Genomic DNA, 15,718 nt, shown 5'->3' on the forward strand with positions numbered 1-15,718 from the left:
AAAGAGAAAGGCAGAGGAATAAGGCTTCTGAGGAGTTTTTCAACTGGTAAGAGGCATGGATAGATTTCTATTCCAAAACCTCCTTTTGCAGATGAGACTGAGGCCTGATGTGGTTTGTGACAGGCCCAGAGTTGTACAATAACAGACCCATGATTAGATCTCAGTTCTTCTGATTCATAGCCCTTTACTCTTTTATCATCATTTCACTAGGATTTTTAAATATTAAGTAGAATATTGCTGAATTCTATTATTTATGCTTCCAAAAGTATCTGAACTGCTTGAGAAGTTCAAAAAAAAAATTCCTAGAGAACTTTAGATGATATTTATGGACCAGAATAAGAGATGGTTACCAGCCATTATTTTTCTTTTGCTTCAGGGATGTTACATGATCTTGTTGCATAGCAGTGAGAAGGGAGAAGTTGAACTTTGCAACATGACACCTACCTAAGTCAAGGCTGCCATCTGTGGGCTGACAGTGTACTTCAAGACACCAGTAGAATGGAAGACAGGCTGGCCTGTCTATGCCTTTAGCCCCATCTGCTGGATTATTTATGAAATACTTGTTTGTTGACTGGATATTTCAAATTGGTTATGCTGTGTGCTATTCTTTACTGTTGAAGAAAGGTAGAAGTGGAATTGAACTTAAATTTTGTACCTCGAGTGAAGCAAACATTCTAGGATAATAAGAAGTTTAGAATTAAATATAAACCTTTAGCCTATACTATTCCTTATGTCATTTAATCAGACATCAAGAAAAAGTAACTAAAATTTTAAGTTTTATTCTGAAAGAAGAAAGGGAAAAATTGTTGGGCAGACAAGAACAGTAGCTACCACAGAACACTGCAGGCAGAAGTTCCGTTTTAGTTACACTACTGTAATGTGATTGTGTTATTCAGGGTTAAGGTTGGTAGTTGATCTACTCAGGGATTTGCCTGTTCCAGTGGGAGTAAGTGGCTTAAAGATAGGCCCACAAAGCCATTGAGTGGGAGAGGGGAGTTCCCTAAGGGAAGAGATGCTGAGCAGATGAAAAGAACATGGTCTGCAACAAGAAAGATAAAAGAAATATTTAAGTGCATGGCAGTATATCACTGACTGTTGACAGAGATGAATATTCAGAGACAAGGTAGAGCAGCACGTCTCGGCATCTTCTGAAAAGAATAGTGCAGATTTTGAGCTTGATTTTAAACATTTAGTCACTGAGTTTTTGGGAGTTTAAAATTTTATTGGATGTTACTTATACCACGGGCAGTTTGGAATTCTCATGGGCAGAGATTGGGGGTCCTGTTATCTTCAGACTCTAGCAAGCCTTGGTATTCTTTAGCGGTAGATTGGAACCTCTATTAGCTGATAATTGCTATAAACTGTATGGGCTACGCTTTGTCAGATTTATTATTTTTACTTGAAATCCTTTTGTGGTCTGTATGCCAGTTCCCACATGTACCATGGAGCCTCCTGTACAGGTGGAGTTCTCACTCATTGTTTTTCTGTTCATTTGACGCATAGCGAATGCTCTCCTAGCATGTACCTCTTCCGTTTTACATGCTGGTTCTGTTTTTCAGGCTACAGAGTCAGCTTCTTTAAGTCAAGGACTATTTTTTACCTCCCTGTCTACCTTAGGAGTACACTCAATTAATGGTTAGCTGCTTGATTAGTGAAGGATTAGTGACTTTAGGATTTTTGAAAAAGAAGTCGTAGAGTTTTTAGTGTTCACTGGAAGCCATTGGAAATCAAAATTTCATTTATACCAGAAAGACTTCTTTTTTTTTTTTAATACTGCCTTTTCTTTTCTTTCTTTTTTTTTTTTTTTAAGATTATATTTATTTATTTGACAGAGAGACAGCCAGCGAGAGAGGGAACACAAGCAGGGGGAGTGGGAGAGGAAGAAGCAGGCTCCCAGTGGAGGAGCCTGATGTGGGGCTCGATCCCAGAACGCTGGGATCAGGCCCTAAGCTGAAGGCAGATGGTTAACGACTGAGCCACCCAGGCGCCCCTGCCAGAAAGACTTCTGAACTGTGTTTATTTGTAAGGAATAAACTTCTCTTTCAGGAAGCTTGAGAAACTCCTTAAATAAGGTCTTCATTTAAAAAATTTTCATCTATTTTTTTTTTTTCCATTGAATGCTTACTATAGCCAAGCAGGGATCTTTCCTAGATTGTATCTTCTGCCTCCTTTTCAGAGGAACTGTATCTCCAGAATAAGAAAGATGAACTTCTTCCAGATGGTGGGAAAGCATCTTAGAGTTCCTTTCCTTCCCTGCTGATTCTCTGTAGTTGCAGCTGAGAGTAGCAAGGCTCCTGCCATTTTCTGTTACCTGTCTGTTGCCATATCTGCCCCAAAATGAAACCTAATAGGTCAGAAAGTTTGCTCTTTTCACCAGCTTTGGCTTCACAAAATATTTGGGCTTTAGGAGAATCACTAACTATGGGCAGTGGTAACTAACAACACTACTTCTACCACACAGATGGGAAGTTAAGAGCCTGGGCTAATGGCCTTGTCAGAAATAGAGCCCCAGATGTCTGGTACACTTTCTTCTTTTGGTTCACTTGATCAGGTTAGCAGACGTGAAATACAGTCTCCTCCCCCTCAAGACAGCAACCCTTTCTGTTTATTAAAGATTTCAGCATGTCAAGGGACATCATAGGTCCTATAAGACATAAATGTATACGTAATGTAGCATGTAACTACATCTCTTTTTAAATTTTTTATGTCTCCCCATATTTTCTCTCTAAATGTAGTTTAGACACATATATATACACACATAGATATACATATATATATGTCTATATCTATATCTATATATATATATATATAGATATAGATATAGACATATATATATTCTGAGTGTGTTTGATACGATCCCTTCTTATTTGATATTCCTTAATACCACTTAGCCAGTAATACTTACAGATTATTTCTAAAGGTTTTGGAATTGCTTTAGTTTTATTAAATATTTTATACTAAAATGTTTTCCATAGGTAGGAGAGTTAAGAGAGTTGTCTGGTGTTCTTTCCCTTTACCTGATCTTACTGAAGAGCATAACAAGCTATCTTTTCATAGCATATTGCTTTCTACTGTGCTTATGCTAACTGTTGTTTCTGTTGAAATTTGCTAAAAAAAAAAAAAAGACATATAATAATTTGGGGAAATTGTTTTTATAAGTCTGTAGAAGAGAAGCTTTCTCTAGCACAGGAGGACTTGATTTCAAACAGAAATCAAATCGGAAACCAAAATAAATTGATTCAAGAACTGAAAACTGCCAAGGCTGCGTTGGAGCAGGAGTCAGCAAAGAAAGAACAGCAGTTGAAGGAGCAGTGTAAAACACTACAGGATATTCAAAAAGAAAAGGTATTTCATTTTTTGACTAAATCTAGAATCTGAGAGTTACAATGGCTTTAGAAATCATCTAGTCAAACCTCTTACCCGATAGAGGCATCACCTTTATCTTCAACACCTCTCCTTAGATGGACTTCTAGTTTCTGATACAATACTTGTGGTAATTGGAATTTTGATGCTATGAAGTACTTCTTACTAGTTCCCTTGTCATTTGTACTCATTTTTCTTACTGCTTTTTTTAGCTTTACAAACAAATCTTTCTCACACCATAGACCCCTGGTTATTTAAAAACAGGTATTACAGCTCCACAGCTATCTCATATAACATTTTCTAGATGTGTGAATGAGATAAAAAGGTCTAGGATAATTCTTATGCTTATAATTCTTAAAATTTAGAGCCAGCTTTTTCTAAGGGAAGTAGGAGTATATTTTACATAAATGATGCTAAATTATAAAGTTGAAAGCCTTCTATTATATGACCAGTACATGTAAAAGTCAGTTAAAATGCTATGTGAAAGAGAAATTCAGATTCTAGGAAGCATTTTATTTTTGGTTTCATAGTTGAAATCACATATTTCCATCAGCTGATAGGATATTATCCTCAAGTACGTAACTCCAGAATTTCATTGGTATATCTTAATTGTGCAATTCCGGAAAGTCTCTTTACTTTAAAAAAATTGGGTGATGTTTTTGTTGGGGTAGGGGTTTGAAGCTAACATGATATTCATGATTTGTGCCTCAAGTTTAGAAAATTCTGAGACAACTATAGCATATAGGCCTTTAATTGCAAGGGCTTGGGATCAGTCAGACCTTGTTATAGTTTTGTCTGTACCTCTAATAGATTATTTAACTTCCTAAACCTTTGTTCCTTTACTTACAAATGAGGATTAAAGAGCTATTTAGTATAAATATTAAATTAGATAATATGTAATACTATTAGCTAGGTGCCTTAAATAAAGATATTGCTGGTAATAATAGTAATAATAATAACAGCATTAATGAGAAGAAGAATGGTAGTTTTGGCTAAATTTTATAGTGCTCTTACTTTGGCCAGACACTATTCATTTTATGGTATTAACAGTAACTATTTAATGCTTACAAGGATTTTACTGTTGTTCACATTGTATAAATAAGGACACAGAGGCAAGTGAAAGTAAGTAGTTTGCTCAAGTTAACTTAGGTAGAAAGCAGCAGAGACAGTGTCATAAATAGTAGTTGTTATTTTATTACATTGATTTTCAGTTAAGTAGTTGTTTTAAAATTACTTTTTAATAAATTATTTTTCTACAGTCACTGAAAGAGAAAGAACTAGTAAATGAAAAATCTAAATTGGCAGAGATAGAGGAAATTAAGTGTAGACAGGAAAAAGAAATTGCTAAATTGAGTGAAGAACTCAAGTCCCACAAGCAAGAAAGCATAAAGGTATGTTAAGATAATCATTGTTCTTCCCTCTGTACTGTACTTTGTCATTTAAATTTAAAAATACATATATTATCGAAAACCTACTATGGGCCAGACACATTGTTTCATCATTTTGACAAATACTCTTGCTCTCACCCTTGTGTTGCGTAGTGTCTGTATACATATATTGAAACTGTATTGCTTATATTTTCAGATTACTGAATAAAGCAAAGTAACTCTAAAAGTTTAGATTTGTTGAGATGATAATCAAGAGAGCTGTTGATTTAGGGGTGCCTAGGTAGCTTAGTTGGTTAAGTGTCCTACTCTTGATTTCAGCTCTGGCCTTGATCTCAGGGTTGTGAGTTCAAGCACTGCGTTTTTTTTTAATTTGTAAATTTTTTTAAAAAGTGGGGGTGGGGGTGCTGGGTGGCTCAGCTTAGATCTTGGTCTCAAGGTCATGGGTTCGGGCCCCACACTGGGTTCTGTGCTGGGCATGGAGCCTACTTAAAAAAATTAAAAAGACAGAGTTATTGATTTAGAAAATTATATTATAGATTAAAAATATATAAGAGTTTAAATTTAAGGTTTTTAGGGGATTCTGTTTTTTTCAATTGTTTTTCTTCTCTAAAATCTTTAATAATCTGCTTTGAACATTTTTCCTGTCGTAAGGATGAGTAGGGCACAGTTGAAAAAACTAATTGCCTATAATTTGCTTTGTAAAAAGTTATTAATTTTCTTAGAGAAAGGTTAAATTCTCTCGAGTGCTCTCACGACCTTTTGTATCTACCAATATACTTACCATTTTGCTTTATAATTAATTATCTCTTTATATCATTATATTCTTATACACTGTGACTTTCTTAAAGCAGGTAATGTATGTAATTCATCTTTATATATATTCTTAAAACCTAACACAGTGTGTGATGCGTAAGCGGTGACCAATGAATGCTTGCTAAGTGAAGAAAGGGAAAATAGGGGGGGTAGAAGTTTTTCACATACTTGAATCAAAACATGCATGTAAAGTTATTACTTGAATTTAAATGGTTGTTGAGCAGGAAGTAGATAATGTTGCATCCTTTTAACCAGTTGTTTTAAAATAGTGAACTTTAAGAACCTCCTAAGAGAAGAAGTTAAAACTCATATTGTATATGCTGTTATGATAACTTGTCTAAATTTCAGCTACATTTGATATTTGGCCTTTTTCAATAGGAGGTAACAAATCTCAAGGATGCCAAACAGCTTTTGATTCAGCAGAAATTAGAGCTTCAAGGGAAAGTAGATACCTTGAAGGCAACCCTTGAACAGGAGAAGAGAAACCAGCAAATGCTAAAAGAGCAGGTGAAAAAGGAAGAAGATGAGCTGAAGAAAGAATTTACCGAGAAGGAAGCTAAACTGGTCAGTAAGTTAATGGTGGGGAGTGTGTTTCATGATTGAATTTGTAGGTCAATCCAATAAGAGGATTTTTCTACTTAGAAGTTAGGATTTAAATGCTCTTACCTAGCATTTTAATTTTTGATTGAGAAAAGAGATCTGATTTGTTTAAATAGCTGATAATGTAATTGGAAATATTTTAGTCTGTAATTATATTTTGGTTTATATAAGTGAAAATTCAATAACACATAATTCAAACAACAACAACAACAACAACAACAACAACAACAACACACTTAGTGCCAGAAAAAAAAAAAATCCACAACTATGTAGGTTGAGGTAAATGGTGTGAATGCTAATGATGTTAAACTCATTTGTTTAGTCAAAGTGAATGCTGATAAGGGAGGACGGAAACTTCAGTTTGGAATTTTGATGACCAAAGTCTACTTTTCCTTCCCTAAATTGTGCATGCCAAAATGGGAAGCATCTGGCTTTCCTCTGTTGAATTAAGTCCAAATATCCCCACATAACTTGAGTGCTGATTGTTTTAGTTGAAGATTTGCAATTTCAAGTTCACACAGTGATTTGAAGGGTTTGTATTTTGTTTGTTTGTTTGTGTTTTTTTTGTTTTGTTTGGTTTGGTTTTTGGCAGGTTGATAGAGAAAAAGATGCGTGTGGATTTTGAGACAGAAAATGCCAGCTTTGCGTCCAGGGCACCTTGCTATCCCTAACTATGTGTTCTTCCCCTGCTCTAGTGAGAAAAGGAAAATCTCAAATTGCTTTATGTTAATTGGTGTTATAAGAAGCTTGCTGACCATCATTTTAGCATAATGGTCTTTGAGCCAGTTCAGATTACACAGATGTTTTTGTAATCAATTTTATTAGTGTGAAATGAAATACATTCTTCTGCCTTCTTTCCCAAAGAAGTAATATTACTTATGTTGCCAATATTTTAAATTCAACAGCTAATTAAATATATTTTGTATTACTTTTGTAATAGGTTTTTTCCTCACTGTTCTTCCTTTTCTCAGCAATCTGAAATAAAAGAAAAAGAAATAGGAATGAAGAAGCATGAAGAAAATGAAGCTAAACTTACCATGCAGATTACAGCATTAAATGAAAACTTAGGCACTGTAAAGAAGGAGTGGCAGTCCAGTCAACGGAGAGTCAGTGAGCTCGAGAAACAGACGGACGACTTACGGGGTGAAATTGCAGTATTAGAAGCCACAGTTCAGAATAATCAGGATGAAAGGAGAGCACTGCTAGAAAGGTGATTGATGTCTAGCAAAATTAGTTTATTTCCATTCCAAGTGACAAAAAGGTGGTCTTTTCCCACAAATTTTTAAGTAGTAGGCTTGAGAAAAATGCGTGGGTCCTATAGGTATTTGTGTAGCCATTTAAAAACTAACCCTTAAAACAATCAGATGGTTGAAATTAATGTATTATATTTGAAGTTGCTGAAGTAGTTTATTACCTGTGTTCTAGAAGGATCTTTATCATTAAAAAAAATTTATGATCTCTTCTATTCTAGATGTCTTAAAGGAGAAGGTGAAATAGAAAAGCTTCAAACCAAAGTCCTAGAATTGCAAAGAAAGCTGGATAATACCACTGCAGCAGTGCAGGAGCTGGGCAGAGAAAATCAGTCCCTTCAAGTAAGTCAGCTGGTAACGTGAGGCTGTTTTTCAGCCTAGAATTAACTCTTAGTGAAAAGCGTTTTTTCAATCTTTAAAAAACATCTCCTCTATTTAATAAATACTCTTGAATGGTTACTTTCTGTGTAGTGGTATTGTACGTGTTACGGATAGTTAAGTAAAAGCATAAAGAATTTGCCTGAGAGACCCCTGAGATTAGTTAGAAAGCCTTGTCATTCATGAATTGTCAGTACTGGGAAAATTCAGAAACACCAAGGAATAGCTGAGTCACTATTTGTTAAAGAAGTGATAGGCTTGGTGCCCAGAAAGGATTGATCATTAAGGTTAGAATGGATGGGAAATCACTAAAGATTAGAAATGACCAGTGCCTTTGATTACTAAAATTTGATTTACTTTATTTATTTTTGTCATTCAGACTTAAGAATGTAGCAACTTTTGACAATGGAAAATTACCAAAGTATTTCTGATTTTTAAAATTTTATCCCATGGTGCCTGTAAGTCAAAATTTTATAAAACTTGGGCACCAAATTAGAAATTACACATCATTTTTCAAAATGTTGAATATTATAATGTATGGGCACTTTTTTTTTTTTTTTTAACAGATCAAACACACACAAGCGTTAAATAGGAAATGGGCTGAGGACAACGAAGTACAAAACTGTATGGCCTGTGGGAAAGGCTTTTCAGTAACAGTGAGACGGGTAAATGATTTTGTTCATATTGCTATGGTTCTGGATTTTATTTCTCAGTATCAGTTAATGTTTTAACCATGAACATAATCTTGCATTTGACAGATTAAAAACATTTTCTATTTATTGATTAACTTTACAGCTATATGGAATCATTAAATTTTATGCAGTCTAGTTTCTGGTCAGCGTATGTATTTCAATTTTAGTTTTAACTTTAGTCATTGCCTTCCTATTGAGTTACTTTCTGGAATAATCACTTTCTGAACCAGTGGGCCAGTATTAAACGCATATGTTTTAGTCATCATTGGGTTCTTTTAAAGAGAAAGCAGAGTTAAAAAAAATTATTCTAAATAATACCATGTGATATTTCAGGTTTATATTCCTATTGATGAAATTATGCCTGAAACACCTGGCAAATAGGAATGGTTTTCACCTGGTAGAATGAGGCACTTTATTATCACTTTTTAGATGCCTCTTAAGGTTCTTTTGAGAATTCCATGATAAACTCCATATAAAATGTTTAGCATAGTATCTGATAAATAGGAAACATTCAGATTAACTAAGGGATTAAATTGACATATTGAAATATTATATGATTAAATAATATACTAATCACTTGAAAGTTAATATACCTTCATAGCGCAGTCTGCAGTATTCTTGTAGTCTCATAATGCTTTTGGTATAGTTTTTATGCTTGAAATTGTTTAATTTTTGTCATTTACAGCATCACTGCAGACAATGTGGAAATATCTTCTGTGCTGAATGTTCAGCCAAAAATGCCTTAACTCCTTCTTCCAAGAAGCCTGTTCGTGTCTGTGATGCATGTTTCAATGACTTGCAAGGATAATGGGTTATCACAACGTCAGAGTAGTATTACACTAACATTAGATTTTTAATAAATGCACTTAATAGAGGTCTTGGATGACTATTTGATTTGGACAGTGGTTGCAATATTAGACCAAATTAGAATTCATATATTTTGGAATGTTACCAATATCAAGTAAAAGTCTTCTATTTTTGTGAGACTTGGGTTCATCTTTCGTTACTTTTTCCATTTAATCCCTGGAACAGCTTTCATGCCAAGTTTAGAATTAGCCAATGAAATGTAAATAAACTTTGGACAGAAAATAGCAATGTATTTTTTTAAATATAATTTCATTGTTCACAAATGACATGAATACACCTCCATAGCTTATTACGCCTTTCTCCCTCATTTAGTGTACAGAAATGTACATGGGTGATACATGTTGCACAGTAGCACATTAATTATATTAAATACTTTTCGTGAAGTCATGCACAGAACTATAAAACTTTTTTTCTTATATATAGGTCCATATCAATTGCATTGTTATGTTATAAATTTACTACTCAAGTGTTCTAAATACAGTTTATGTTGAAATATGTATTAACCATGAATTTGAACATGGTTTTTGTTTTAACAATATTGATTAAATTCTCTTGGGGTAGATTTTATGAAAACCTCTGTAAAATCAGTTTGCTTTACTTTATGGTTATCCTGGGGGTTGTATTTTAAAGATTAGGGTTAATTTTTCTTTGTCTTTTTCTATTTCATTTTTAAACTCTCATATATTCTCAATTAAGAATTCTATAAAACTTCTCACCCTCACCCCCAGTTGGAGGATGAATAATAGAAATTGTATAATGGTTCTACTGTCATTTTCTTGTAAGTGGAAAGTTTTCTGAGATTAGCCTTTATATTATACCTTCATATTGTCTCTCCTGCATCTTTGGGAATCTGAGTTTGCTTTCTTAATGGATCTGGTTTTTTTTCCCCCTTTATTTGGTTTAACCTTTCCAAGCATAGCTCAGCTTCACTATTGTTTTATAATAAATTTTGCATCTTAAAGCCAGTAACTGATACCGCTGTAGTCTTATCTGTGAAAACAAATACAAATGGTAAGGAGACATTAAATATTCTACTTTATATTGTCTTCTTACCTAATAGGGAAACATTTTTGAAAGTTGTGAACTTGACTTAAATTTAAAATGGTTCTGAATTTGGGGTTCCACATCAGCTGGTAAATCTTTTTACTTCACAAAAATATTGCTATGAAATTACTTCAAAGTAACATCTGGAGAGGAGAATAGCACCAAAAACAAATTGGGAATCCTGAAGTTATAATCAGAACTGAAACAGAATGGCTAATTAAGGATAATTAAAAGTTAGCTTATTTGTATCCTGAACAATGGAATTGAACTTTAATTTATCATGGTCTTATTAATTTAGCAAATTGGAAAACATCTGTAGAGTGGTCATTAATATTGGTTTATTCTTTCTAGAGAAAAAAATATAAAGTTATCCATTTGTGCAGTGCAATCATTTGGTAATAATAGCGGGGAGGGATGGGAGTTAATATTTCATTTGCAATGGTTTATCATATACACTTGCTTTCAAATATCATGCTGAAATAAAGTTATGTTTATGCTTTACCTGTAACATCTGTGAACTAAAAGAGATTGTCATATATTCACTTAATTATTTTTAAAAACCCATTTAAGTAAATCCTGCTGTCGGTAGCTATTAAGGACTCTGATTGAGTCCCTCGAATTGGATAAACATATATCCTTGAGCTTATATAGAGAAGAAATACAGTGACTCTTTAATAAAATTAATAGTTGGATAATATAAATTGAGCTAAAATTATTTAAGCATTTTCATATACTTACAAATCCTTTCAAATAGTCTTAATTCTATACTTTAACACATAAGAAACTTTGTATGAAACTCAGAAACTTTCTGCATTGGAAAAATAGATATAGCACCATTTTTTTTTTTGTTTTTTTAAGATCATAAAACTTTATGAGGATTCTAGATTTGAATATTTGTTCACTTCATCTCCTAATTGGGTGCACTGAAGGCCTTTTCCCTTTTTTTGTCTCCCCACCCGCATATTCCCCCAAAATTGTGGGGAGGACAACAAATAAAATCATATGTGTTTGAGTGATTTTCTAGTTTTCATCTAGCTAGCTAATCTCATTTCATAGATCCTGAATAATTTACCACAGGCTACTATTCTAATAATGTTAGAAATGAAGCTTTTTTTTTTTTTTTTTTTTTTTTTTTGCTTATTAACTCTCACTAAATTAAGGTGTTTTGGAAACAGAAAGGATTTTTTCTTTTAATTAAAAGTCATCTTCTGAGTTCTTATTGGCTCTACGTTTTAGATGTTTTCTGGTACTATTTGTCAGTGAGTTAGAACTGGCATGTCTGAGCTCTTGGCTCTAATGCAAAGTCTATTGGCATCACATGTTAGTAAATTCCAAACCCCAGCACAGAAATGTGAACTAAAATCAAGTTTTGCTGGGTTAGTGTACAATGAACTATACCTACAGATTTTCTTTAATAGGAAGAAGACAAAGCTGCTGGTATAGGATTAGTTCATTTTGAAGAAAAAAGAGGGAAACAAACACAAAGACCTCAATGCAGTGTACAAATGACATTTTGTTCAACTACCTCTTAATGTGGAATTAGCTAGTTTAATAGTTTCCTCACAGTAATGTTAAATAGTAACTGCCAAATTTGTTAGTTTCCCATCTCTCTTAGAAAGGCTTTAAGATTATTTCACAGTTTTGAGAACTTTGAAGCCACTTTTTTTTTAACTTTGCATTTGCATAAAAATGTTTAGCTTTTAAGTGGAGAGCAAATTATGATCATATATTTTGATATTCATGACCTATTTGACTATAGCAATTTTTTTTAATGCACTTTGGCTATAAAACCATGGATGATTTGATCCATAAGATTTAAATGTGCCATCAATTTAGTATTCCTAGACATGAGCTTGATGAATGGTATTCTGTAATTATAATGTGCCACACATTATTGTGTCTTAATTGCCCTTTGCCTGAATTTTAATGATCAATTTGTTATTGTTGCAGATGTGAATATTGTGCATAAACTTACTAAATTTATGTAAAATTGTATAAAGTAGAATTGGAAATAGCTAAGTTCTTTCTGTGTAGAAGTAATGAATTTCTTGTAACATGATGCAGTTATGTATATGACATTCTGTACTTCCTTGAACTGGATCATATATTCATAGTTTCTATAGAAACTTTTGCATGAGTATTTTCTCATTTAGGTTTTGGATTCATTATTTGTATTGTGTTTACTACTTGTGATCATGTAGTTGTGCCTTATTTTGTGAGAGAGTTTAGCTCATACATACTGTAATTTCTAAACTCAGTGAGTGGAAGGTTATTGATTATAAATGTAACTGATAAATTACACAACAGCGTTTAAATCTGTATAAAGAACAATGGAAGGATCCTTATTGAATTGTTGCTTTTGTTTTTTTTTTAATTTGTTAAAGATGATATTAAAAACCCATTTCTTTCTAGTAGATGTATTCTGTGACTGTAAATTATTTTGCCTATTTAAAAGAGAGTACAAAATAGTAACCATTTTGTATATATTTACAGAATGTTAGAACTTTCTACTTAGATGTAGACAGGGGGTAAGCTTTGATGTTCAACTTAGAATAGTAAGTAAGTTCATAATTTCAAGAAAAATTACTAACGCCATTTTGCTTAAGACATTCCCTTTTCATTCCATTCATTATTGTGGAAAATTAACAACTACAAAGAAATATTAAACAATATTGAAGTAATTCCTTCTTTCATTGTTTATCTAAGCTTAGTACCCAGGTGGCCATTTAAAGATGCTTTTCTGAGGGCTCAGTAAGCCATTTTTTACTGTGTTTTTCCTGGAAACCAAAGTTTCCGAAGTGGTTTTTCATTTTACTCTAATGTTTGCTTGCCTCTGAAGAGTTTAATGTGAATATCCTTAAGAACTTACTAGATATATATATATATTAGATATGTTCTTCTGTGAGCTTTATAGAATTTCAGTTTAAATATATAGTGTATTTTTTAAATTTTATTGTGATAAGAACGCTTAACATGAGATCTACCCTCTTTTGACAGTTTTTTAAGTGTATAGTACAGCAGACCTCTAAAGCTTCCTCATCTCACTTAACTAAAATTTTATGCCATTGATTGGTAACTCCCCATTTCTCCCTGTCTTGGAAGCCACTGTTCTACTCTGATTCTATGAATTTTATACTTTTGATACCTCATGTCAGTGGAATCACACAGTATTTGTTCTGTAACTGGCTTATTTCCCTTAGTATAATGTCCAAGGTTCATCTATATTGTTGCAAATGGCAGAATTTCCTTCTTTTTAAAGGTTCAAACAGTATTCCATGGTATGTATGTACCACATTTTCTTTATCTGTTCATCCTTTGATAGACATTAAGGTTTCTTTCACTTCTTGGTTATTGTGACTAGTGCTGTGACGGACACAGGAGTACTAATATTTCTTTGTATATAGTGTATTCTTAAGCTGTTTCACATCTTGATGCTAATTTACTCAGTCTTTCTCTCCCTCGAATGAGGTTAAAGGTGAAATTAGTTCTTTATACATATAAATACTACTGGACTCACAGGACTTTAAAAAGGAATCCTGAGAGATTGCCTGGTCCCAGTCCACTGCCCTTCTCTTGGCGTGGCTTATATCTAAAAATTCCTGCAAGAGGATTGTTGATTTTTTTCTAAAATATATGTATATTTTTTTTTGGCCAGAAATTTCTTCCTAAATCTTCTCTTGCATAAATCTGTATCGCCTTCTCCTGGACATAATTGCTTTCAATCCCGTCTCGGTTCCATTTCTAGGAACTCACTGGAAGTCTAGTCCCTGTTCTTCACCCATTTTTTTTTTCCTCATTTATTCTTAGACATTAACAGTAGTTATCGTTTTCCAGATTTTCCTCTTATTTCCACTTGTTTTTTTTTTTTTAAGATTTTATTTATTTATTCGACAGAGATAGAGACAGTCAGCGAGAGAGGGAACACAAGCAGGGGGAGTGGGAGAGGAAGAAGCAGGCTCATAGCGGAGGAGCCTGATGTGGGGCTCGATCCCATAACACCGGGATCACGCCCTGAGCCGAAGGCAGACGCTTAACCGCTGTGCCACCCAGGCGCCCCATCCACTTGTTCTTGATAAATATCTGAGATTATTATGCAGAGAATGTGACTCTGCATTCTGATAGTGCTTGGCCCTTGTACAGAGCCCTTATGCTGCACTTGTCTATACTGCCTGGTTTACATGGTGAAGTCTGTGTTTTCCTCAAAGAATTAACTGTGCACATGACCCTCAAGCATTATCCTCTCTATCCCATCCTCCAGCTAATAGAGATCAGTTAATGTCTCACTTACCTTAAAGCCCAAATTGATAAATTTAATACTTCCATTTTGGAAATTGCAAAAGTTACCAATCCCGAAATTGAAATTTGTGGATTTCCTTTTCATATAATCTGACTATAAGAACTAGTTTTTTAAATGCAGTTAATATTATATTCTACCAAGGCAATATAATTCAAACTGCCTTTCTTCATAAAGATGCCAATGACATTTCAAGTCCTTCCTGCCAAATAAACTTGACTGTGCTGTGCTAACACACACACATATATGCACACACCACTCAAAACCAGAAAGTGGTTTTATGACAAACAACACATTCTTCAAAAAATGAGGTTCAGAGAGACTATTAACTATTTCTATGAAAATCTCCCATGTAAAATTGTTAACTGGTGAAACTGGAACAGATACTTGGGTTTTTTGTGTTTTTTTTTCCTTAAAATAAGGGAATTTAGTCTCTGGGATTTTCTGCTTCTAAGTTAGGGTATTATAAAATTTACCTGAGATAAGGAAACTCTTGGCAAATAGGAGTTTAAAAACTGTTAAATATAGACTTTATTCATGCTTAAATGTTAGAAGAGCAAAGTGTGTATCAGAATTATCATTGCAAGTGAGGTAGGACTCTAAAGCAGTAAGACTGATTTACAAACCATGTAGGAAATTTATTTTCATTATTGGCATACACAAAGTGTGATGCTAGAATTCATACTGAGCACAAGCAGTGGACACTGCTTTCCTCCTGACACTCCATTCATCTGACCTTTCACCCTTTACAAGTTATAATAGCACCATACTTCACTCACCCTCATGCAAGTCCTACCAAAATAGTATACGATAGTCTAGATAACAGTATATACCTGCCAAAAAATTCCTGAGAGTTCAGATTTGTTGCAGTCATTATTCTTCTATAGTGAGGATTTTCGTGGCTCAAATTCTCATTTTTAAAGTACGCATTTTCTTCTAGCTCATCACTAAATAAGTGTTACAAAAGTTTGAATGAAAGATTATTTTAATCCCTAATGTCTAAAAAGATGCACCACTTGTTTTAGGTTC

At 33.6% G+C, this 15,718-nt stretch overlaps 1 protein-coding gene across 9 annotated transcripts in view; it reads left to right on the forward strand.

Annotated features, from left to right (window-relative positions):
- EEA1 (early endosome antigen 1) overlaps window positions 1-12,811 on the forward strand; it is a 474,430-nt gene extending 461,619 nt beyond the window's left edge. For all 9 annotated transcript variants that reach the window (XM_048218026.2, XM_057316401.1, XM_057316403.1 and 6 more), the window contains 7 exons: window positions 3,160-3,345; window positions 4,623-4,754; window positions 5,943-6,128; window positions 7,136-7,374; window positions 7,636-7,756; window positions 8,359-8,457; window positions 9,170-12,811. In XM_048218026.2, the coding sequence (XP_048073983.1) occupies window positions 3,160-3,345; window positions 4,623-4,754; window positions 5,943-6,128; window positions 7,136-7,374; window positions 7,636-7,756; window positions 8,359-8,457; window positions 9,170-9,292 (1,086 nt within the window). In that variant the 3' untranslated portion in view covers window positions 9,293-12,811. The remainder of the gene's footprint in view (window positions 1-3,159; window positions 3,346-4,622; window positions 4,755-5,942; window positions 6,129-7,135; window positions 7,375-7,635; window positions 7,757-8,358; window positions 8,458-9,169) is intronic.
- Window positions 12,812-15,718: the final 2,907 nt, after the last annotated feature.

Source organism: Ursus arctos, unplaced genomic scaffold (assembly GCF_023065955.2).
Source record: "Ursus arctos isolate Adak ecotype North America unplaced genomic scaffold, UrsArc2.0 scaffold_21, whole genome shotgun sequence".
Lineage (NCBI taxonomy): Eukaryota > Metazoa > Chordata > Mammalia > Carnivora > Ursidae > Ursus > Ursus arctos.